Source organism: Strongylocentrotus purpuratus, unplaced genomic scaffold (assembly GCF_000002235.5).
Source record: "Strongylocentrotus purpuratus isolate Spur 01 unplaced genomic scaffold, Spur_5.0 spur5_contig_839, whole genome shotgun sequence".
NCBI classification, from domain to species: Eukaryota; Metazoa; Echinodermata; class Echinoidea; order Camarodonta; family Strongylocentrotidae; genus Strongylocentrotus; species Strongylocentrotus purpuratus.
The window spans coordinates 699,486-726,549 of record NW_022145545.1 but is presented as its reverse complement, the minus strand read 5'-3'; the positions used below and the strand labels follow the sequence as shown (position 1 = coordinate 726,549).

The window sequence follows — 27,064 nt, the reverse complement described above, 5'->3', positions numbered from 1 at the left end:
GCAATGCTAGCGATGCAAGAAGCCCTTGCAAGGTTTGCAAAGAAGTACAACGTACGACAGCGTCTGCCACCCCCTTCGTAAAAAAAAACAAACATAGCCACATAGTCATATCAAAGAGATACCACAAATCTCTTTGGTCATATCGATTGCATGTTGTGCCTGCCTTCAACAAATCGAAAGAAATCGAAAGAAAAAAAAGGAAGAAAATACCAACTTTGGAAAGAAAGAATAGGAGAAAATAAAAAAAAATATTACAGGCTGAAGCACATGTCTCCCGCCACCTATTAGATAAGCCTGGGGAAAAACGAAGAAACACAATGCTTAACATTTATAATTTGCCGACGAAATATAAATTATGAATTTATGAGATATTCTTGTGTTTCGTGTAACTTAATCATCTCTTTTGGGCGGGCCCGTTTGGTCAGACAAGTATTAATGCAATATACAATACAACTTAATATTTACCCTAGCCATTGTACTCCCTAGACTGATGTATTATAGCCTACGTCATTCAAAATGTTTAGTGCTTTGGCCAATCAACATGCGGCGTTCAAGTCATGCTTGGGTGCTTCTGTCTCTACGTCACCTTCTTGCTCAGCTCGAACAAGCGAAGATTTCCAACGACGAATAGATCGCAATCTAGTGTGATATATTGCGCAAAGGAAATACGCCCAAAATCGCCACACGATAATAACGTTAGTCTGTACTAACTGTTTCTAAAATTCTTCAGAGGCAATAATTTTGCCTCTTTCTTGCATGAGATGTCTTTAGAGGATTGAAAGCTATATAAATTGCATTCACTTTGCATGACGATTTTCCTCACTACCGTCACTTCGTGAAAACAAGGACGTAATGATGAGGGTGAAATTTGAAAATGGATCACGTCTTGTGATTTTCAATCGCATGGTCTTCTTTGCTGTGGTGGTGATTTCCTTATCGGAACAGAGTAAGTTAGTATTCTATTATTGATGTGAAACTATTTCAGAACATACCAACATGTTCACTGGTTATGTAAATGTGTTACAATTTATATCATTCTTATTAACATGGTTATTCACCAATGTTTGTTGCATGTGTACCTTGCGTAGTATTATTTGTTCATATTGATTATCAGTTCATATTTATGATTTTTTATATTTTTTTATAATAAATAACTTTGAACTGATATATCTTTTATACTTGTTTGTGTGGTCTTGTGAGATGCTTTTGTATGTGAAGTTTGGAATTCCATCTTGAAATTTACGGAAGTGTCGTATTTTAATCATAAATCAATTTAGGCGTTTTAAAGTTATAAACCTTCCTAGAACTGAATTTTAGAAATGATGATGATGATGATTATTATTATTATTTTATTGGTCATTAACTTATGAACAAAACATATTTTCCTTTTTCATGAATGTATCTGGAACATATTGTTTAATAAGTGTATAATTAACTGATACACACTTTTAATGATGATGATGATGATGTTTCGGAGCATTTATTTGACGCCATATTTCAGTTACAAGCATTCAGAGCGCGAGTGAATTACATAAAAGTGCAGAGCGACATATATTACACTTTATACATCATAATTGTATTTCTATAATTCCGCATTCTTGTTGTATGAGAAAGAAAAAAGTTTCTTCAAGAACAGCCTTCATATAAAGCACCCACAGTTTGCGGTTCGCAAATATAATATTCTGCTACGCCCATAACCGATACAATAGACTCGAAGGCGAATATTTCAATGAAACGTGTGATATGAACAGATGAATAACAATACAACTCCGCTGTTTCCTTGTTTATACAACAAGTAAGATGAAGTTCACACAGTTTCAGAGTTATGTCGCTTTTGAAGGGTGTGATTCGTTCCTTCGTGTCCCATTTTGTTACAAGTGAAAAAGAAAAGGTTAAGTATGTAAAATATAAGGAGAAAGGTAAAGGGACGGAGGGAGGGAGGTGGAGAGAGAGAGGGGGATAGGAGAGGGGGAATTGTGTGTGTGTGGATGTGTTTGTGTGTGTGTGTTGGAGAGAGAGAGAGAGAGAGAGAGAGAGAGAGAGAGAGAGAGTTTTATACACATTTTGAGACAGCAAAGTACATTACCAGATAATAACCCGATATACCTAAAAGTAGGGGTTAATAGCAACATGCACGTGAAATAGGGGTTCATACACATTCAAAGGAAGAATTAGACGCATTTATTGGGAAATGGGGGAATAGAAATTATTTCTCACAATTATGATAAAGTCTTGCACGATTGCACTCTTACAGAACATAGGGTGCGCTTGTCGAAGAATCGAAGGACAAGTTGAGAACGAAAAGGGAAGACAGAGGGACTGCATAAGAGAAGAAAAGAAAAAGAAGGAAGAACAAATAGTTAAGAATAGTGAAGGCAAAGTACTCGTTGCCCTATATAAATAAATTACCCATTGTCTATTTTGTAAAGACATATTTTCTGCTCCAGTAGTCCTTTTCAACGACGAACCTCCTTCTACACATTTTGGGTCGCTTATTTTTTTACCACGACCTCACGAAGAAAATGGTAGAAATCTTGTGTCATATTTGTTATATCCACACAAATTGCGAACCGTCACTTCACATCGTAGCTTTTTGTGAAACCGGTTTTTATAACAAGCAGTTATAAATAATGTATGTTAAAGCTTCATGGTTTAGTGGCTTGAACTAAAACAATAGTTGATGAATATTGAATGTATGAAAATAGCTTTAAATGTTTCTAAAAATGTTGATTAATCTAAAAAAATTAATTCATCTGGGTTTTGTTTACATTAGAACTTTGTTAATTCAATCATTCATTATCAAAATCGTTCTATATAAAGCCCTACACCGAATTATTTACGCCATCTAGTCGAAAGCATTGGCGGCACCGGATTTGGAAAATTAATGAGGGAGCAAACTGAAGATAAGATGACAAAAAGAAGAAACAATCTTTAAAACAAATTGGGTACTCGTCCATTGAGCGCAAATATGATAATGTAATGAGTTTCCGAATTAATAACAAAAATTAATATTTCTTTAGTAGCCATCCAAATGCCAACAGTGTAGGTAATATTTTAAAGATAAAGCCGTCGAGGATATTTACACAGTTCAACTAGGAAATAATTCTCATTGTCGACGTTAACAATCAGACTGTGATACCGTTACTAATAGCACCCATTAAAGGTACTATGTCCCATTTGCAGGCCAAAAAATGAAAAGGTTAAATTCCAACGGCATTTGAAAGACAATACTAATTTAGAACTTCACTATAAAAGGTGAGGCTTAAAAATGTCTTCAAGTGAGAAGATAACGACTATTAGTTGTCAAATCGACTTAGGAGCTATAGAGCCAATAAGTCTTGATTTTCAGACCATTGTACCGAATGGTCGTATGTCTTATGCTGCGCAAAGATTCAATCAGTTTAATTTTGGCCATTACAAGATGTGGGATATATGTAGACAAATGCTCATGTACCCTTTACAGCTCATTTTATGTTTGTTATTACCAAAGATGAAAAAAGCCAGTCAGTCACTCAATAGTGTCTGACAGTGAAGTCTAGCAAGTAAACGTGTTTCCTTGCATAATTTGAATATTAGGATACTGCTAACGTTTACATTTTACAGATAGGACATACATGACATATTCCTAATTCCTGCAAAGTTCTACAGAATTTGATGTTGGCTGCAAAAGGGACATAGTATCTTTAAATGCCCATTTTTAAATGAAAATGGCGTTCAAAATTCTTTTGTTGTGAAAATACAGGTGCTCTAATAGAATTCGAGAATGAAAATGGAATATGAGTGGGTGGCCATTCAATCACAGATATATGCCGAGGACACTGTTCTGTTATAATAATAATAATACATAACATTTATTAGGCGCTTAATACTGATGTTTCTAAGCGCACAGTGTTCTGATTAAGAGAAGACTATAACCCGTAGAATTAAATTAGAAGAAAAAGCAAAAATACAAAAGTAACATAGATAAGGTAAGAAAAACAGTGAATCATAGAAAGATCTCCAGAGACTCTTAGATGTAGTTGTAAAGGAGAAAGGAGATAGAGAATGGGACTAGAGATCAATTACTATAAGTCTCCAAGAAGAGTCCAAAATGTAACTTGAAACTTTAGGAACAGGTTATTAAACAAGTCTTCTCTTTTAACTACCTGGGCAGCATGGTCAGCGAGGATGCCAGATGTGAGACAGAGATCAAGAGAAGGATAGCTCTCGCTAAATCTGCATTTTCAAAGTTAGGCAAAATTCTGGCAAATCGAAAAATGGGTATGAGGACCAGAATAACAGTATTGAGTTGTTACATCTATCCAGTACGTATGTGTGGTAGTGAAACATGGACTTTAGCCTCTGATACTCAAAAGCGTTTGGACAGTTGCCAAATGTGGTTTTTAAGAAGAATGGTGAAAATCCCTTGTACTGACAAAGTTAGTAATGAGAAAGTAAGAAGAGCTGGAGTACAAAGGAAAATGATACATGAGATGTTGATTAGGCAGCTGAAGTTCATGGGCCACATTACACGTAAAGAAAGCCTGGAGAATCTTGCTTTGACAGGGAATACTGCGGGATGATATTTTGGATGGACAGTCTGCAGAAATTGTTAGAAGAGAGAGATAGTGAAAGAAATGTGAGTGTTGCTAATAGAGAAGGCTAGGAGCCGAGGGTTGTGGAACAGCATGTTCGCCAAAGTCAATTGATATGGCACTTAGAGAGAGAGAGAGAGAGAGAGAGAGAAAGAGAGTGAGAGAGTAAGAGAGAGAGAGAGAGAGAGAGAGAGGTGCTCAACGCACAAGAGAAAAGTTAGGCAACAGTGTGAACAACAGGGTGTTCATATGGGTTACGGTAACTCTTCTAAAAAGAGATTTTGGTATTCAATAGATAATATAAATTGATCTAATTAATCATTATTAAAGTATTTTAACCTCCTTTACACTTATCTAGCTTTGGCCCAGCAGGTATGTCAAGACCAAATCGTCCAGGCAGCTGATTGGTCCACTAACGTCACAGTTCGTTACAACACCGACGTCACTTCTCCTGAAAATGTCACCTACGAACCCGTGGACAATTCCAATTTCCCCGTGGGGATGTACCCCATCACAGCGACACTCGATGGTGCTACTGATTGCACCTTTACTCTCATCGTTCTAGGTTAGTTGAATTCTATTTCGGCTTAAATCTGACACTGAAAACGGATCCTGTTATCCATTACACGATCGCAAAAACTTTCAAGAAATCAACTCAAGGGCAATTCCAATACGATATTATTTTGCTTATAGAATGTAACATGTAACAACAATACCTCACTGTCATGTCCGCACATTTTAATGGTGACTCACAAGGCTATTGGAATTTGTCTTAGGTTGGTTTTTCTAAAGTCTTTCGGATCGGTTCGAAGAAAAGAGGTGAGGGCTTATTAATATAATATATATATATTTCATTCAGTTTGGACCTGAAAGAGTCGCTGCAGATGCTGCAGAAGCTTGGTGCCGCATTTTGGAATTAAAGGTCAGCTCGAAATATGTGACTATTTTTTGTGGAAGGACAGCCCTCATCACACCAAGTGAAAAAGCAACTCTCAGATGCCTGGGTGGAGAATACATATACATTGCAAACATTCAATTTATAAATGCTTCGTTTTTACTCTGATTCTTACCTTCATCCTCTTCCATTCGCCTTCCCTTCTATCACTTTTTTAAAAATACTTTTCTTTTGTCTTCTTCTTTAATTTTCCACCCACTATTTCACCAGTTATCAGTATCTCTCCCCATTTTACTTCTTAAATTTGTCATTTGAAATTAATTTCTTGCATATTGTAACTGGTAAATATTTTTTATTTTGCAGCAGGTTCTACAATATTATTATGATCGTCTGTTATATATATTTTGTATATTACTTTTGTATACATTGTTTTTATCCAGAGCCCTCAGGGAAAGCATTTTTTTGTCAACTGAAGAGGCGACCGTGTATACATATAACTGAAAACGAATAAAAATGAATACATGAAAAAGCAATATAAGTATATCCATGAAGAACTGGTGCCAAAATATTACATTCCACTGGTGAGTTTCCTAGCTAGGTCATTTGTCTCTGTGAAATCCTTTATCTTCATCAAATTACCACCCCAATGGAAGGTTGTCTATAGCAAGGAATGGCAAGCCGTGGAGAGAGGGAACATTCTCTTTACTAAGAAATCAAATAGAAGTAGACTCAAGACTTCTAGAACAAGCTCACGCTTGCTCACACTGTTCAGTAGTTCTTTCTTCTTTAAAGGGGAAAATGTTTGTAAGTAACTAATATCTTGTTATTTTGTGTACCGATGTATACTTTTCTTTAATTTGCATGTACTTCGCTTTTTTTTCCTTCTTCAGCCAATCCTATATGTCCAACAAACATTTCGATGTCAAGTGATGAGAACGTGACAACAACCGATGTCATCTGGAGCTATCCTAGCGAAAATCGCATTGACCTTTTCCCTTTGACCTCTAATCCGCTGAACGGGACAACCTTTGACCTTGGTGTGACTGACGTCACCTTATCCCTCGCAGATTATCCGGAATACAGGTGTACTTTCATTGTGGAAGTGAAAGGTGATTATTTTTTTTAACAATATTTCTTATTACGACACCTATGTGTGTACATGGTATAAGAAAATATTAACTAACATGTAGATTATCCATTGCCCCGAGACCACATCAGAATGTACATGTAGTCTGGGATTTAAAAAATATATTAAAAAAAATCTATGCGGTATATCAACAAGAATCCAATAACGAACTGGGACAAATATTTGCATGTGATTAACATAATACTCGGTCTAACTCTCTGCTTGATGTAGTGTCTTACTATGTCTGTCTGTCTCAAAAGTGGTTCACTTTCAAACATTTGTTGGTTCACTTTCACATGTTAAATCTCTATCTCTCTCAGATGAGCAACCACCTTGGCTGACATGCCCAGAAAACCTTGATGTGAACAACTCTGCAGTGGCCATCTGGGATGTCCCTATGTCTTTGGATAACTCTGGAAGCGTTCTTCTGAGCTCCAGCCACACACCAGGAAGTTATTTCCCGTTCAATACAACTACCGAGATCACCTATACCGCGGCGGATAGCAGCGGGAACACAATCTCTTGCTCGTTCAATCTGACCGTCGTCCGTAAGCAAAATTATTTGCATTTTTTAGCAAATCGTTACAAGTTGCAGAACACACGCCCGCACATCCACCCACTCACCCACACACACACACACACACCCACACCCACATCACCGCCCGCCCGCGCACACAAGCTCCTACATTCTCACTCCTCCTCGTACACCCCCGCGCGCACACGCTTACACTATCGAATAAACTAATGAATAATTTTGTGGATAAATGGATTTGGGAGAACGGGAGAACATGATCATAGTACTCTATCGTAAACACATACTCTTCATGAGAACATTTTCTCACTGTATCGATGCTTGATCAAAATACCGAGCATGGTGGAATTGTTATAAACTACCTGTATATGAATCTTTGGTAGCGAATACACCACTAGATAACAAATACAGCCACTCAGGAGTGGAACTCTTAATTGTATTAAAAAAGTACCCCCAAAATCACATACAATTTTTTTGCCGCACAAATTAAAGAAAAATACTGGTTCTGGAATTTGTAACTGTTGGAAGGCTATCCTCTAATTATAAGTCGGAGTCTTCTTGTACTTCCTGTTGCAGGAGATGGGTCGCCGGAGATCACGAACTGCCCCTCCGACTTGAGTAAGGCGGTACCCCCGGGTGTAAACGACACGACTGTAACCGAATTATGGACCCGAGAACCCACGGCCACGTCCCCATCGGGCGGCGATGTGACTGAATCCAGTAACTTCGATAGAACCTCGAGCTTTGGTATTGGTACTACCCGGGTAACCTTCACGTTCACAGATCAGGCTGGCTCCAGCTCCAAGTGTCGCTTCCTCGTCTCCATAACAAGTAAGGTGTAGACATCATAAAGCTAATGTTGGAATCAAAAGATCAGGGCCGGGTGATATAATTGTAAAATATCGGTAGTCCCATTGCTATTTTTGGTAATGGTAATAGGGATAATGGCAGTGGTAGTGGTAGTAGTTGGTGGTAGCTCGTGGAAATGACAGTTTAAGTTTGCACTGGTTGGGATAAATTGACTGGTTATGGCACTAAATTGTTGGATATCAGTACTGGTCTTGTACATGATTGTATTGGTATTGCTGTTGGTAATGGTATTGGTAATGGTATTTTATGAGTTACGCCATCTTCCCATTATTGCATAGGGCCTACTGTTTATGTATTATATCATCTCCCCATTTCAATATAGGAGAACCTGACACAAATGCACCGTATGTTGACAACGGCGTAACATGCCCGTCGGATGTCATTCGGAACGCTCCGCCGGGAACGACAGAGATGCAAGTCATCTATGATGAGCCGACATTCAATGATGTCGTCGACGGGAAAGACATCAAGGTCACGACGACGAAAGAATCGGGTTCGGTGTTTAGTGCAGGAACGACCGAGGTTCTTTATGTGGCTACGGACAAGTCTTTTGAAATCAACCAATGCATTATAAGCGTAACGGTCGATGGTAAACGCAATAATAAGAAATTTTTAATTTTCTTTTCTTTTTATAGCCAGCCACATGCAGTTTTATTGAGATAAATACTTTTAAATGAATCAATCATACAAATACATACCTTTGACTCTGTTGATTAACATACCTTTTATTTGAGTCGATATATTCTGTTATCTCTGTTTTGAGATATTCAAGAGAGCGATATTATATTTCAAATTAAATCCGTTAGATTTGATAATTCGTCTCTATTTTCACGAAGTGACGGTATAGTGAATGAAAATCGCATACAATTTGCGTGCGGATTTTCCTCTACCGTCACTTCGTGAAAACAGGAACGAATTATTTCATGATTACCGTAATGCGAAGCTACAAACATAAGTTTAAAAGTATCATGATATTGCAAAATCTTGAAGAAAAAAAACACATCGTGGATTACAATTACAATGGCTTTGGAGTATATTTTTCTTACACAATGACAAACGGAGGGGGGGGGGGGGAGCTGGAAAGTAGAGCTCGTGGTGTATATGCTAAAAGCTGGGGTGTAGCTGAATATGGTTGGCCATTGATTAAAATTACAACTACACTTGTACTTGTACCAATAGCAATTGCAATTACAATTACGATTACAACAGTACTACAAATGCAATAATAATAATTGCAAATCGTCGTTTCAAACTCTTGTGGATTTGGCAAAATCCAGCTTCAAGTTCTAGATGCAATGAAAATTTTTGGGGAGAGATAATGGCATATATTGCTAAAATAATACCAAGCTTAATAGGACCATGAAGACGACTACATAGACAGCGTAGATTATGAGCATCCTAACATCACATGAGGTAAACCATTGGAAGCATAATATAATTTTCAATAAATAAGTTCTTTCTCTTCCCCTTAATAATAATAATATTCAGCTTTTATATAGCGCTGAATACATCTCGGACGTCTCTAAGTGCTTTACAGATATACTATTACCCCGGTCATGGATTCAGAGCTTGCCCACACACACTGTGTGTACAATCTCCACTCCTTGGAGAGCATTCCAGCCAGGCTTTACTGGACGCTCAAAAACTGTTTGACCAACAATGAGTTTCCGGTTAACATGGTTTCGGTGATATATTAGATGTAAGACGTAGGCTGTTATTGATTTTCTTCTTTCCCCTAGTGACGGAAGACAACGAGGAACCAGTCATTATGGGTTGTCCAGGGAATATCACCCGTTGGGTGGGAGTAGGAGTCCCCTCTGTGGCGATCACCTGGACCAAGCCCAATGCCACCGACAACTTTGAAGTGGTATCGTTTAACTCCTCCCACGAGCCAGGTTCCATGTTCCCCATAGGAGTAACAAGAGTCAACTATACTGCAACGGATCTGGTCAACAAGCAAGATACCTGTGAATTTTACGTCACAGTTATAGGTAAATACTTTCATCATTGTCATCATAATCATCATCTTCAACGTCATTATCAACGTCATTATTGTCGTCATCGTCATTATCATCAGCATCGTTTTAAGTACCATCGCCATGATCAACATTATCACCATCATCATCATCATCCTTACAGGTATCCTCACCCTTAACAAAATTACCATCATCATCATTATCATGATACCCATGGCTGTCATTATTTCAAAACATGTGAAACAAACTTTGATGTAACTTGAATCTGATATTATCAACGTCATATTTTATGATCTCTAGCCTGTGTTGCGATCCGACACTCGACCATAATAGGAAGGAAAAAAAAGTAACGTCTTTTTTAAAAACATCGAATTGAGGGAGTATATTACATATTATATATTTTTTGTTTGTTTAATTGCATCTGATAGTTGATACCGAGAGTCCGGTCATAATGAACTGCCCTAGTGACATCACCGAGTTCGTTGGTGAAACAGTGAACTCTTTGGAAGTGACGTGGGAGTCCCTAAATATCACGGACAACTCTGGTATGTACCTTGTGGATTCCAGCCGCCCATCCGGATACAATTTTCCAGCTGGGCCCATCCCTACCGATGTCACCATCAGTGTCGCAGACGAAGCCGGAAACTTGGCGAGGTGTAACTTTAGAGTAAGCATATCTGGTAAGACTTCTTCTTTTTATCCTCCTCAATAATTGTTTTGTTCTTCTTCTCCTTCACGTTTTTATTTCTCAATTCCTTCTTCTTTCCTTCATCTTCTTCTTCTTTTCCTAGTTTCTCCTTTTACTCCCCTTCTTCTCTCTTTTCTTCTCCTCTTTTCTCTAAGTGTTAAATTCTCCTTCTATACGTTTCCTTTTCCTTCTCCTTCTCCCTTCTTCTCCTTTTCCCTTCTTCTCCTTCTCCTTTTTCTTCTTCCTGTTTTCTTCTCTTTCATCTCCTCTTTCTTGTTTATTGTTTTATGGGATATTTACCTAAATATCACGGAAAAACCATGTTAACCATGCTCAATAATTATCATCTTGATTATAGCCGTATAAGAGCACACTCTTCCCATGCATACTATAAACAACAAATTAAATCATTATGAGTATAACGATCGAGATAGACAGTACGTGTTGAAATGTGTTACGATCAAGGAGTGCAAGTGATGTAACCTCTCCGCCCCCACCCCATAGATACGTCATCGGTGATATTAGTTAACTCTTTCCTCCTCCCCTCCCCCATCCACACCACCCCCTTCTCACTCTCATTCTTTCATTCAAAATCCTTCTCCAGTCGATCCGGCGCCCGATCTCATGTGCCCTCCAATGCCCGTCAGTAATAGCACCACTCCTGGACAGTCTTATGCTGACATCTATTGGCTAAACCTGATAACAGTGACAGACAACACAATATTCACGGTAATTATTTTGTAACGGATTTATTTCTATTAATTTACCCATTTTATCATATCCCCTTGCCCCTTGGATCCTTTGCCCAGTTTCAAAAGAGTTTTTATTTGTGTAGCAGCCCATGGGAATAGGGATTGTTTCATACCTTTAATCACACCAACAGTATACCGAATGGACTAGAATCGATCTGTTTCGAATCAGTTTGGAGGTGATTTGGTGGTGGAGCTGAGTTATCTTCTTGTGAGGACTTCTAAGAAACAATTGCGTCGACTAAAACCAAAACGTTCTAATTATGAAGGAAAAAACAAACTATCATCCTCTAAAAAAACACAATTATTTTCACTATCTACTCATTTGCTATGCTCAACAAAAATTGTTTAGTATTTGCCACTTGCTTAAAACCACACATGGCTACACTAACGTTATCGTAGGATCAGTCTTAAATATTATATGGGCACTGCTAAGGGGATCGGGGTGTAACCACCCCCTTCCCCACATCCCTTCCAATCAGTATTTACAACAATTAAATCTTAAAACTTGGTATATCATCATCGGTAATTCTTGATCAGTCTGAAGATTGTCGTAAGCAAAAGTGACCGTAACAAATTTGTCAGAACCTTTTAGTCTGAAGCCACCATATTTGAGAATTTTCAATGACGGCAAAAGAGACACAATTCGTTAGGGGACAGTGATTGTGCCCCCTCCCCTCTCCAAACCGCCCTTGGGATTGGTGGTTCTTTCATGCGCCAAAGAACATGACAATATCAAGGACATTTTATCATAATACCTTTTTTTTTAAATTACAAAGTAAACCTTGCTCGGCTATTAACTAATTTGATATTAGCTAATCAATTTGATAATGCTCAAAAGTGATCATTGTATAGAGAAACTGATTTTTACTTAAATCATATTCAAGAATATTATTTAGTTATTTAGTAGCATGATTCGTTTTCAAAGAGATGTCATTTTTATTGAAAATGTCCAGTTAAGGACATTAACATATCGCCTAAACATAAGTCGGTAATTGCAATATCATATTTCAATGGTAAACTTCCGTACCGTAAAGCCAAATATTTTTGCTTTCGTTCAACTTTTTACCTCGAAGAAAACAATTGTTTTGATTTCATTATTTCCTCTAATTTTTCTAGTCTAACAGCACACATGAAAGCCCCCTTCGAGTTGAACTGAACTCACCCATAACCGTAGACTACAAGGTTGAAGACTTACGAGGAAACGTCAGATCATGCACTCTTCAAGTCGTCGCTAACGGTACGCCATTAAGGTTTACAACCAGGCTTTTTTCGATGCGATTTCGAGTACCCGTTGCCATCATTCACTGCATAAACTCATATTTGTATTAATTTTGTTTGTAACAATGTAGCCTTAAAAAAGTAAACACACAAAACATGATATAGAAAATGATGATGATAATGATGATATATATTTAAAATAATTTAATAATAATAATCATCGTCGTCATCATCATCGTCAGATCATCATAATCATCACCACCATGATTGCCCAGGGAAGCCTCTAAATCATCAATGGTAGCTGTTCTACCAGATGGCCCTGCAACTATTGTTACCCAGAAATTGCTAGATACCCATTTACACCTAGTTGGAGAAAGGGAAATTTGTATTGATATATTTCCAAAGAGCGTTATTGTGACGGCCTGGTATTCGGACCCTCACCACTTGGATTGAGAGTGAAGTGAATGAACCACCACAGCACACTATCTCAAATAGGCTCTAATGATACCAAGCTATTTGTAAACATTCTTGAACTATACCCTCCTGAAGTGTTAGCTCTCTCTGTGAACTTCTTAGCGTTAAAAACTTCGAAATATGGTACCAATATTTAACATTTCTGAAAACCTTTATGCTTATCTGCCTTAAAAGAGAACCTGAATTTGAATTCGCATTTTCTACAGAATACAGTCACTGAGGTTACCTTTATTTCCCGCCTTCGCACGAGGCGTCATTCCACTCCTGCCAATATTTATTTGTGCCAACTGATAGTTCAATGATATAAATTTAGAATTCTTGCCGCAATGAGCACTGAGCAATAGGCCCACATAGATGTCCCACATAATGTTCTGTATACATTTATTTGTTTTTGTGTAAACATTGCAAAATGAACAGTGTACATATTGCCTTGAATGACTGGCCTATAGGTTAGTTGCCAGGCTTGATTAGCTGCAATCGAAAAGGCATCTGGTATGCAAAAGACACTATAGACACATCATTCCTCAACTAAATCCGTGCATAAGATCGGGCCTTCTACGTTCTTCCCCAAGCTCTAAATCAATTTCCTCATCTTTGTCAGCTGTGATATACCACAGCTCATGTCCGTGTATTATACAAAGTGAGTTAAACCTAACCCCTAATTAATCTCAGATGATGTTTCACGAAAGGAAAATTTAGATCTAGGTCGACTAAACTTTTTAAAACCTAGTGATTATTATTATCATTCATTTAGTTATCATTATTATTATTATTTTCAATACTCATGATTATCATTACACTTATAGTTATAACAGTAGTAATGAAATTTTGTTTTTCTCTGTGGTTGTAGATACCGAGAAACCAGTGTGGACTCCATGCCCTGCAGACATAACCCGAGCAGCCGTCCCGGGAACCAATTCCGTTACGATTAGCTGGGACGTGCCGGGCGTGACGGACAACTCGGGCGAGACTCCTCTTAAAGTCAGCACCCCTCGGACACCTCAACTGTTTTCTGGAGGGACCCACACCATCGCTTACATAGCAGAGGATGGCGCGGGAAATAATGGCACCTGTCAATTTGTTGTGACAGTTACAGGTAGATCTATATATATTATGCAGACTTCTTCGTGAAAACAGCCATCTTAAGTCCTGCAACTCAGTGTAAATGAAGTAGTAGTTATATCAAATAAGCACTTCGACAATCTCCTTGAGAGCTGGATATACCCCCAACCATGCACCCCTCCGTATTATTACCGCCCTCAATCCACTAAAGATCGTTCGTAAGTCTATTCTTCGGAATAGAAGAGAATCGAGATTGCAAAATATTCCTAGTTATGCTTATTGGACAACTCGTTTGATTTATTCAATCGCGATTTTCATTCTGGAAACAAGAGACAGTGCACGTTATTATAATTCCCCCATCCCAGCACATACCCACGTGATAATATAATTGCATTCTTTCACAGTCATGATACCTCCACATTACCTTTCTTTTTGTGGTGATGCTACGGCACGTCTGACATAGCAACTCCTATGTTGGTATTGTATGGTTCATTGTAAACAGGTGAAGCTACATACCACTGCATCTATTTAGCTCACTAATGATTGACAGATGATGTCACAAGATGGATGAGCTTTTAGGGTGGAAAATTATTTGTCTTAATATTTAAAGATCTACGAAATATATTTAGATGTTTGAATAACAAAATTTGAGTTGTATGCAGCCCTGCACATCAACAGGAATCAACTTATATTTAGATGTAACCCGATCTTTAAATGGTGCATAATGGATAAGTCACCGGACGACAGATAATAAGGCATATACGGATTGGGCACTTTTCAAGAAACCAGTGTTATTACCATTGATATACATATTTTATCAAAACCAACACAAACGTCAGAGGTTCTCAATACACTTTACGTCATTACCTCTTATTACAACTAGTAAACAAAATTATTTCGTTCAATAACAGTCGATTCGGCTGTTCCTCAAATCTTGAACTGTCCACCGGACGGCCCTCTGGTCTTCTCGACCCCGGAAGGACAAGCCACCGCCATTGTGACCTGGGACACCATCACTGCAACCGATACTACAGATGGTAGCGTTCCTGTGAGTTCAAGGATCAATCCAGGGGATGAGCTCACCATTGGCAGGCATCTAGTGGAGTATGAAGCAACAGATACCAGCGGGAATGTGGCGACATGCTCATTTACGGTCGAAGTCAGGGGTAACTATGTTATTTTTGTTAATCAGTAGTAAGGAAAGGGGGTAACCGCCCTGCACCTTCATCAAAATGTAAACGAAATAAAAATGTGAAAATTGCATCATTTTTTATTAAACCATGATAATAGTTATCCTAAAAACAAAATAGGGCAAAACTGAGGCATTCTATAAAAAAACGTCTTTATGGTAAGTATTAAGCTGCCTCCCCCTCCTGCTTTTTAACTCTTGTTCCAACAATATGATATCCTTGATATAGATCATTAATATATCAGAATTGTCAGCTCTAAAATGTATTAAACTAGCCAATCTGCGTTACAGTCTTTAGTTCTGCAAGACACCATGAGTTCTGTTCTGTTTTAGAAATGCACATTTGCGCTTGGGATCAAAATCGAACAAAATAATACTTCACGCACCCGCAAAAGATGAAACATAATGATCGAGCATGAGACCAGAGGAAAAGGAGTAATTTTATGTTGTATATTTTCTAAGACGCTGAGCCACCGACGATCACCGGCTGTCCTGATGATATCATCGCCTACGCGCTTCCACAACGAACTCAGACCCCTGTGTCGTGGACCACGGAAGCTACAGCGACAGATAACTCAGGATCAGTGACGGTCTTCAGTAACCCAGAATCAGGATCGCTCTTCACCGTTGGTCAATCAACCCAGGTGCTATACTCAGCGAGAGATCCATCACTTAACGAAGCCGGGAATCCGTGTAGCTTCACCGTCACTGTACAGACAGCAGGTATGTTCCTCCAGGTATGTTCCTCCATGGGGGTGTTTCACAAAGATCCTAGGTTGAACTTATCTCTAAGTTGGACTTAAAAATTATGGAAAGCCGTTGGAATCTTTGAAAATACTTTGTAAAAAATTATTTTAAAAGGCATAAAATGTTGATTCACATCATTCATATTTTCTAAAATCAAGGAGATTTTATGTTCTTAATGTGAAATTTATGAAAGGTCTTGAATACTTGAATTTTTGCTTTTTAATATATTTTATTTTAAGGCTACAAATGGCTCTCCATAATGTTTAAGTCCAACTTAAAGTTAAGTTCGACTTAGTATCTTGGTGAAACACCCCCAGGAGTGAACTGGTCACCATGGCCACGGGAAAGTTGGGTAGTTTTCCTACTTGATATTTCGGTTTGAGGGCTGGTCCATTTTTGGTCTGAGGGCCGGTTGATCAAGATCAGACTGTTTGAGTGAGCCGACCGCATCGCGCATCGGAATTCCCTAGCCAACTTCTGTCCTAGTCCGCCCATAATCTCATTACGAATAATATAACACCCGCAAATCCTGTTGATGGTCATGCATCTAAGATTTAACACTGTTAAACGATGCCTTTAAAGTGACTCAGTAAAATTTGCGTAATTTTTGTATGAAATGTTACTTATTATATTCCTTGTAATGTACTAACCCTCTAACATGCAAAAAATTCTCAAAACACAAAGATATCTATGGTTTTATTTGAAGGCGTCACTGTGCAACACCTTCTAACAGTGATTAATAGTTAATTCTCCCAACCATTTTTGATTTTTCCATTAAAAAAAAGACAAAAAACAGGCTATAAAAAACCTTTCAACACTAAAATGTCTGGAATGCTATATAGAGCCAATTCATTGCCTTGTGACGATTTACATCATCTAAATGTAACTAAATTGTAATAATATAGTTGGGAGATTTAAGGAATCGATTAGATCAGTTTTTCTCAATTTGTATCATTAACAATGGTCCGTTTTTACTCAAATCTTCCGATTATCTTTAACTGTACATCGAGCAATGAAGTCACTACCTTAGCACCACTTTCTCTCATCTTAACAATGTTACCAAGTCCCTTTAAAGTGCTTTGAGATATTGCAAACTATAAGGTGTTACATAAACTACGGATATTTTTCTTGTTTTCATTTTCTTCTATTAACTGTAGATTTGATCCGTATCAGAGGCTCGGTGACGCTTGATACGATTCGCGGGAATGGAATCTTTCTTGATCAGCAGACAGCCCGGGACAATTTGCAGGATGATGTAAGGTTTTTTTATTTTATTTTCCTTTTTTTCCTTTTTTAAAATTAAAGTAGTACACAGTTTTCATAAAATCGAAATGAATCACTTTTCTCCTCGAATTGGCATCCATTATCATCATCCATCCACTCCTACATTAGATACGGTATATGTAAATGAAGTGAATCGATATGAATGAAAATTACGAAATTCAACATGCAAATTATTTTTAACCTGCACACTGAAAAGTAGTTATCTTAATCTTTTAGTTAGACTTAACAAATTCAAGTGATTATTGCTCTGTCTGCTTTTGCATAGCGTCTAATCTTAGCATTCTGGATCAAAAGATAATTTGAAGAAAAAAAGTCTCGAAAAGAAGACACTGAACTACTTTTGGATAAATGAATATATCGGCAAAGGCAGAGAGCTAATGAGTTTATAATCAAAGAGCATTTTGTTATTGTCCTCCTGTATAGAAAGACAACATGTCTATAGAAACCACATATAGTGAAGGTACCTTTGCCTACGCTGTTCCAGTTTTTATGGAATAGCCTCCCCGACTCTCTTAAAAACATTAATACATGTAAAGCATAATGTAAAGCCGATTAAAGGAACTCGGCGCTTACGCGTGTCCCAAAGAGCATAGTGACATAGTAATGTGTTATGCGCTATACTGGTTTAACATTATTATCATCATATCTCTATTCGTCATAGCTGGCGGCATTATTCCGGGGAACAAGCCTTGCTCCTGTCGACTTTGTGGATGTTGAGGTGCTGACTTCAGTAATAGTCTCGGAGAACGACCTCCGTGCTAGCTTCACTCTCTACTTTGCTCCAGACTCGCATCACAACGAAGAGGAAATCAGTGAAATCTTTTACAACGCGCTCGGGAACAGAGTTAGCTTCGCCAACGGGAATGTCATTGTACCAGATAGCTTCGATCTGAGTAGGTAGCATTTCAAATTAAAGCCCTTTCGTAAAACAGATGAACAGGAACAAATATCTTAATTCCTTTTTACATAATTCCCCCGCATTAAAATCAAGCAGATCCTTTTTCTTGTTGTACGCATCATAAATAAACGAAATAAAAAGAATATTATGCATCATTCCCTGGATATATGTAATAATGATAGAATAACGAACGACTTAAAAAAAACCAACCCAATGGAATATCAATAACATTGTACATAATATGTTCTTGAAATTTGGGAACATAGCAGAAAAAGGGATTTGATATTGCATTTGAGTTAATTCTCGCGAAAGTTTTTATGATCGTATGTCATGTGAAAACGCTTTACCAAAATGTTGTACTTATCTTCCCTGGCTCGATGTGCCAAGTCACACGGTTTTATTAATAGTCTGTAGTCCATACATAGCATAACAAGTATGTGTACCCTTAATCTCGAATTTCCTCTCACATGAAACTATGCATTTCCAAGTTCTCTACCGATTAAATTGTTTGTTTGTTATTGATATCATTACCTTATTGTTAACAAGATTTTACAAAATTTATTACTTTTTCCCATTCTTCATTTTCACGGGTAAATATTTAACTATATGCTCATTTTCTTATGTACTATTGTATGGTTTGATATTTTGTAGCCGTAACAGAATACCGTGGAGAGTTCACTCTCAGGAACATCGTTCCAACTGTTGACCTGGTAGACTTCACATCATGTTGCTCCGATCCGAATAGTGCAAGTTATCAAGCAGTCCTACAGAAGATCTACAGCCATGTGAGTGGAAGAAAATCATTTTAAGATAACTTTGTATTACTTGTCATTCAAGTAGATGAGCTTTGGTTTGGTGGATAAGTCACCGGACTATTGTTTCCGTCGAACAGCTTTTTCTTATGGAAACCTGCCATAAAGTAACCTGTACCTAAAGACCACCTTTTTGTCTCCTTTGAGCAGTTTTCATACGCAGGTTGCGCTGTATTTTCATCTTGCCGAAACATAGAGTTCATGATGTAACTTCAGCTACATGCTGGCATACTATTTGGTTGGGATGAAAATCTGGAAAATTATTGTTTTAAACGTTGATTGTAATGCAAACCATTAAAGACCTCCTTCTACAAACTTGGTCATCTTATCTACTTGTGGCAATATACCCTAACGTATCATAAAGATATAATTGCTTCAACTTTCTGTCTATTTTGTCATCTGATCAGTTTACTGCTACATTTGGGAGTATGTCTCTCATTCTAATGACTCGTATTCTACCGCTTCGAGAAGGTAGCATCATAGTCCCATACACGCTTACATTTGATGGGTTTACATCAGTAACCCTAAACGACATAGTGACTGCTTTCAACGCTACAGTCCAGGAACCGACTAGGGAGCTCTCCCAAACCGACCTCTTTCTCGCCCTGACTAGTGATGGAGGTATTGGTGATACCGTTGGTAAGTTTGTACAATACATCTGGATATAGCGGCATATCTATGGATGGGGGGGGGGGGGGAGAGAGAAAGAGAAAGAGAAAAACAAACACAATATATTGATCATTACACTCGTAGATAATAATAATAATAACAATAATAATAATAATAATAATAATAATAATAATAATAGTGAACATTTATAATGCGCCATGTCTGTCAAAAATAACACTCCTGGCGCAGTTGTGTGGAAAATTGTATTATTGTGGGCATACGACCATCAAGTTAATCAAGAAAGAAAGTAAAATACACATAACTTAAAGTTTGACATACTTCCGGACATAATATGCTATAATTGAATAATACAATACAAAGCATATTACAGTAATAAAAGTTATATAAGGGTAGTACAATGTAAGACATAATTAAACAAACTAATATGTTGAGAACAGAAACGTTTTTAACAGAGACTTGAACTGTGAGTAGGAGCTCATTTCGGAGGTGAGGAGGGAGTGAGTTCCACAGTTCATTGATCAATAAAACGTATGTGAAATTACAGTTATGCACACTCATTTGACCTTATCTGTGGTTCATTCTGTAATTATGACTTGGTTTATATTCCTTTTTATACCTATACTTTTCTGGGGTTTTTCTTTCTTCAATGCAGAGATATGTCCAGCTGGCTACTGTAGCAATGGAGGTACTTGCAATGTCGCTTCATCAGACACGTATGCCTTCGAATGCAGGTATACCTCCCATTTCGTAGAATTAAACAAATTTACACAATAAGATCTTACAAATACACCAATTTCATAGGTCTATTAATGCATGATATTTATATCTAATGTGCTTAGTGATAAAATATTCCATTTTCTTCTTTCGCGTTATTGTATTTCAAGTGCCAAAGCGGGTGAAATCAAGACCAGCTGCCCTGCCCTGCCCGTTGTGGACTCGATGTTTTGAACATGGAAATAAAGCTCTTTCGAGTTGTATCTTCAGTTTCACGAAATTAAATCATATTCTAGGGTTCAAGGCGACATAATTATTATTATTTATATAGGCATATACAAATATCATTACAATATTATTGATTTGCTTCCAAACCTCTGATATTCCTGATATAAAGCACAAACATAACCTCTTCTATCTCAATAGTGTCATACATTCGTTAATAGCATAACCAACCATCATTATAACCGTTCAATAATGAAGTTGATCAACTAGCTTACATCTACTTAAGATATCACTTAATTCAAGTTTATTGATCTTTGAATTGCGGATGTTTATGCTTTATGAATTATTGCATTTATGTTTTTATTTTTGTCGTTTTTCCGAAACAGTTGTCAGTCCGGGTTTACAGGAGCACAGTGCACAAATATGAGAAGTAAGTTTACACTCATGTCATCCGATGGAGATTTTCTCTTGGACTCCTATTAACCTTTCGTGGTCGGAGATGTTAATTTGATTGTGATAATGACAAGTAGTCTTTCATTATCGCAGCAGATAAAATGCTTTACATGAAGATTTTCACGATAAGGCACAGAATAACTATATTTGGTAGACACTTAGATTATAAGGTTTTAGGCAAAATCTTTTCATTATTTAAATCAACTTGGTGTTACTTGATTTTTGATGAATTTCTAAATTTCTTGTTCTCTGAAATCCGTATAAATATAGTTGGTTCTGAATGAAGAATAAATAAAGATGATATTTTTCTACTGGTGGCAGTTTTATGTTTCTTATAGCCGACATAGATCATTAATTAAAATTATAATTCAAATATTCATTTATTTCCAAAGTCGGTGCATCGGTCAATCAAAGAAGATGCCACACATTCTAAAATGATCTAAACATCGATACTAACATGATTCAAATTAAATCGGCAGAAAAAGACATATCAGACTTTCTTTTAAATAGTGATTGGCTTGAAGCATGTCGTGGATAGACCGTGGTTGTTAGTTCTTGTCCGGTACGTCACTGTTTCTAACAAGATAGCAACTACTTTCCAAAAACAACCTTATAAGCAATTCAATAGCCTTGTGTGTCGCCTATAGAAATGTGCGAACATGATTTCAATGGGGCATACAATAGGGTATTGAAATTACCCTTAATTTGTATTCTTCTTCTTCAAAAACAGTGTTTTGTGTTAATACCATAATTCTTCTACGACCACCATGTAACAGTGTTTTCTGTTCATAATACAATTTTTTACGACCACCATGCAATAGTGTTTTCTGTTCGTAATACAATTCTTTAAAGAACACCGTGCAATAGTGTTTTCTGTTCATAATATTATTCTTTTACGACCACCATGCAATAGTGTTTTCTGTTCATAATATAATTCTCTTACGACCACCATGCAATAGCGTTTTTTGTTCATAATGCAATTCTTCTTTACGACCACCTTGCAGGCCCGCTGAGCACGGTTGAGATCATCGGTATCTTCCTTGGTGTGATGGGTTTGATCCTCATTCTCCTGGTCATCTGTTGCTGCTGTCTGTGGTTGATGGGTGCGAGGTCGAGAATGCCTGCTGATGAGGAGTACCTCGTGGACAAAACACCCCATCCCAGCATGCTCATGCTGCCGATGGTGAAGAAAACGATCCCTACTTACACCCTATACAAATTACTGTTGCATTTGAAATCCCGCTGAATTTTGCCATTTTTTTGGGGGGGGGGGGGGCGGGAAAACGAATAGTTAACTTTTTGCCGGGAAAAAAGTGAACTATTCGTGACGTCAGCAATACAAAATGAACTATTCTAATGTTTTCGGCAGGAAACGTCTTTGTAGTAAAGCAGCTATTCTTTTTCTTGTTGTGTACACTCCTAATGCAACAATCTTACGATAAGGGATATAATGATTGTTATATAATAATGCCTCTTGTGACACTCTTCGAGGGGTGCTCTTTTTCACTCATATGATAATAAAAGTACAACAAGAATCTTAATTGCGCTGTTTGCTATATAAAAGAATATAACAAACTAAACTCATCACAGTGAACCTATCAATATCGAACTACAGGAAATTAGATCATCCTTTAGTACCCGTTTTTCCCAGTGAAAAAAATACACGGGGGCTCGGGGCTATTTAGCCCCCGAAATGCCCAAAAGAGGCCCCGAAAATCAGAAAAGAGCCCCATAAATTTGCATAGAGTTCAATGCAAAACAGATTTTAGAATGTTATTTTCATGCAGGCAAGCTTGAAAAGTAGCCCCCGAAAAATAAATATTAATTTTTTCCCTGGTTTTTCCCATTACTAAATCCCCATCCCATCACGATAAAACGTAAATCTAAATCACAGTTCACGGTATCCGTGATATGGCGTTATTAGAGTACAAGAATCTAGATTGTTGTTTGATATTATACCATTCTAAATTATAAACATGTTTAAACAACTACTTTAGCTTGATTGCCTAAAACCTAATAATTCTGTCTCCTCATAAGTGATTTAAGTTTCAAGTGAAATGGCGTTAGTTGGAGGGAACTAAATTAACAAGACAAAGTGCAGAAATTTCGAAATGTTAAGGTTTAACTATAATTGTTGATAGCTCTATACGCTTAATTTAATGAACTTTACTTAGTCTTTGACGCAATTTCTTCTGCTCTTTACGACGCTAGGATGAAGATTATTACCGACCACCTCGTCGTCAGCGGCCAACCATCACCGAAATGCCCGAAGAACTAGACCCCCGACCATACAGACCTCCCACTCCGCCCTCTCCGCCCCCATCTTCATTTATGCACGATGATCCCTTCTTCGTACCACCCCCTCAACCATGGCAACCACCACGGCAACCACAACAACCAATGATCCTTCCTCCTCAACAGCAACAACGACGACGCCCAAGGAGTCCACCTCGACAACGGAGAGAACGACCACCGGGTTACTACGAATCCCGAGTACCAGGACCACCACCTCCGCAACTGTCTCGCCAGATCTTGGTGTTACCACCACAGGCTCCAAGATGGCACCGAATGAGGGTACATAGTAAACCATAATTATGTATAATGAAAATAATAATAGAAAAGATTAATTTTATTTGAAGCTAAATCCAAATGAAATTAAATGCTGAAGGCGCACTATTACAGAAAGATCGAAAAATGTTACGCACAAAAATACCAATTGAGTATAGGATACAACATAATGAAATGGTAAAAGAAGAAACGTTTAAAGATAATTATGAGCCTAATCAAACCGACACTTTTCTGTAAAGTTTTTGAGCTAGTCTTCTATTGATCTGCTGGTTCTAATATCTCTTTAGGGAGAGCATTCCAAAGCAAAGATTATCCCCCTCTTTGTAAATATCTCTCTGGATTTTTTTCTGTAACTTGTATTATCTTCTTCTTCGTGTTCTTTATTTGATAGAATCGTATTGACCGGTATTTGCCGAAGCGAGGGCCGCGATTCCGCGGCAACCGTCAACCCGAACCACTATCATATCTTAATGAGGTACGTACATCCATACATCAGTTCAAGATTCTTTTTAGACCCAGAGGGGCGTTATCTCTTTGTTGGGGCATTAAATATGAGCTAACGTTCGTAAACACATTAATGGTTAGCTGAGTTGGAATATCTTTTCGTAACAATTATTGGAGCTAAAACCCGTTAACAATTTTCATCAAGCGAAATCATCCAAGCTCTCAACGTGTAATTCACGACTATTGTTTTTATATAAATCTAAAACAATCCAGCACATGTCAGGGCATTGCACTCCTGAATATGTTCTGTTCTCTGTAATGTGAAGTAAAATGAAACCAAAAAAAATCAGAATATTTATATTTAAAGATATAATGCCTTTGAAGGAAAAAAGTGATACACGTATAAAAGTTGTATAAAAATACAGATATAATACCTGAATTACTCTAGTACCAGGAGCTCACTGATGTAATACTGTGGTACAGAAACTGAGTTGTAAAAAATATTTATCATTCATTCCCTCATAACCAAAATGTTTGTATCCTATGCTTTATACGTACAGCTACCACCCGGCTATGACCGGGGACCAATTCGTCGTAATGACCGGGCACCTGCTCCACAATTCAGAGGAGATTATGCTCCAGACCCGGTAGGATATTTCATTATTTCTTGGCATTCCTCCTTCTCTATAAATCGTGATCTTTATTTTATGAATAATTTAATTGAATTTATAAGAATTTGTTCTTTTGTCTCAATCCATGGTATATATATATATATATATATATATATATATATATATATATATATATATATATATATATATATAAACTGGTGTAAGAGACAATTTATCCTCGAGTATCCACAAATAATTGTATGAAATGGATAATATTTTATCTCTCACTTTATCTCTTTATTCTGTGTCCGTACATGTATTTGCATGACTTTTTGTGTATTAAAAAAGAAAAAGATATTTTCTATTATTTTCTCTCAAATCAAATACACATTGCACAAATCATTCATGTGTATGCATCTCTCTTACTCTCTCCCACACCACACAATTGTCTTTGCTTTTCTTTTCACGCTCTCTCTCTCTCGCTCTGCTTTTTCAATCTGTTCTTCTTTCTCTGTATCTATCCGCCTGGCTGTTTTCCCTTCCCCCTCTCCCTCTCTATATAGCTACCCGGCCAGTACCTTCAGGGTGGAGGACCAATCCGTAGGAATGGCTCAAGAAGGCCCGATTCTTCTCGAAAGAGAGGACACCGTGTACCAGAAGAGGTAAGCAATCACTGACATGATTAGGCTATATCTTTGTTTTTCTCCATCACACTCTCTTCTTTTTGGTCTTTAGCTTTCATCTTTTCATCAAATCTCTCCTTTTCTTTAGTCCCATCCATCTCTTTTCTCCCTATCTCTCTCCCCTCTGCCCCCCCCCCTCTCTCTCTCTCTCTCTCTCTCAACCCCATTTTTCTCTGTTGATAATTTCTCACTCAAGTTCATTATCCCACCATAATCATATCCTTTTTTTTTGTTCTTGACAAAAATCATAGTTTTTTCTAATTTTTAAATTTATTATTTATTTTTAAAGGGGGGGGGGGGTGTTTGTTTCTGAATAAAAAAAAAACATGGCTAAACCATGAAGGTATATGAACACTTACAAAATGGAGAAATTATTTCAAGTCTGTGAATATCGAAACCGACATGTTAAAAACATAATTTCCTTTTTCTTTTGTTTATGCACAGGTTGGAGAAATGAAACAACGATTGTTCCATGAGTTCAACTATTAATTAAGGTTGATAACATATTATAATACCCTGGCCTGATCTGAGTTTGCTTAGGGTTGTTGTTTACATTTAAGTAATTGAGAAATATATTTTATAAATATGATAGTATAAAACTAGTAAAAAAATGTATGGACATACATGTATTTCATCTTTAATTCTCAAAAAATTATCCAATGATGTGGATGAATTAACTTGATTTGGTAGCACAGTAGAGTTTAGGGAAAGTTAAGTTTGTGTAAAAAGATCATAAGAACACTGAACTGTTTAAATCATGTTTAATAATATCTACACTTGTATATTATTATACGTCAGCTATACCACTGACCAACTACAGACCAAACAAACAATTAAAATTACCCCCTTTGGCCAAAAATCGTTTGGTGAGTGCATGCAGAGGGTCTTGAGTCGGTTGGGTAGTGTGACCGAGGTACTAATGATTTATTGTTTGAGCTCACATTGAAATATTTAGATTATATTTATGTAATGTTTTACAAGTAGTCTTCTTTATATACATAATACATATCTACTTCATGATCGTTAGACTGGATACAATAATAAGGATGCTTCAGAACGGTTCTAGTCATTTGTAAACTCTTTGTAATGTAGCTTGTATTCAAATACGTCTCAAAACTGTAAAATTCCTATTCTATTGTTGATAAGTTATATAAGTTATATAACATGCAGAACCAGACGGTCCGTCTATTAGTAGGAGACCAGCCTGTAGGTCCCGTGACCAATCTCTGGGAACAAAGGTTTGAAAGTGTTTTTGTGTTCCCTGATGAATACCGAACAATTTTGACTTGGGCTGCCCCCTTGAAAATCCCGGGCATTTTCGTGAGGGGTCAACAAAGGTCACACAGGGATAAAAATGTTAATAGTTCCAATCGTGTCATTATGCATATAAAATTACTCGTCTGGTCATGAGGATTATGGTGATTGGTTTAGAATGCAGTTGTTAAAAAATGATTTCAAATTAGACAATATTTGAATGTAAATTCTTCTGTTTCACAACATACGAATAAAAGAAATTTATTTTGTCTCAAATAAATGAATCTAGTAACCTGCTGTATGAAACATACATGTACACAATAAAAACATAAACTTAAATTCATTCAAATATACCAGAGTAAACTGCAGTTTTTTTGTGATTAAA

At 37.2% G+C, this 27,064-nt stretch overlaps 1 protein-coding gene across 1 annotated transcript; it reads left to right on the top strand.

Moving 5' to 3' along the window:
* Window positions 1-855: 855 nt before the first annotated feature.
* On the top strand, window positions 856-26,338 carry LOC100890934 (hyalin). The gene is made up of 25 exons (XM_011666361.2): window positions 856-946; window positions 4,933-5,139; window positions 6,360-6,578; window positions 6,916-7,143; window positions 7,704-7,958; window positions 8,320-8,586; window positions 9,737-9,988; window positions 10,402-10,653; window positions 11,266-11,390; window positions 12,530-12,650; window positions 13,956-14,201; window positions 15,079-15,333; window positions 15,819-16,079; window positions 17,261-17,358; window positions 18,049-18,280; window positions 18,937-19,070; window positions 19,505-19,736; window positions 20,380-20,458; window positions 21,053-21,096; window positions 22,124-22,302; window positions 23,331-23,693; window positions 24,079-24,162; window positions 24,692-24,778; window positions 25,306-25,404; window positions 25,870-26,338. The coding sequence occupies exons 1-25, from the start codon at window positions 856-858 to the stop codon at window positions 25,912-25,914; spliced, it is 4,455 nt and encodes a 1,484-aa protein (XP_011664663.2). The 3' UTR covers window positions 25,915-26,338.
* Window positions 26,339-27,064: the final 726 nt, after the last annotated feature.

What these genes read in the sequence shown, in the direction of transcription:
- LOC100890934 (XM_011666361.2), top strand. Translation starts at nt 856, where the DNA reads ATGAGGGTGAAATTTGAAAATGGATCACGTCTTGTGATTTTCAATCGC. An exon ending in GTTCAATCTGACCGTCGTCC is followed by an intron (nt 7,144 to 7,703) that starts GTAAGCAAAATT and finishes TTCCTGTTGCAG; the next exon opens with GAGATGGGTCGCCGGAGATC. An exon ending in TACAGAAGATCTACAGCCAT is followed by an intron (nt 19,071 to 19,504) that starts GTGAGTGGAAGA and finishes TCATCTGATCAG; the next exon opens with TTTACTGCTACATTTGGGAG.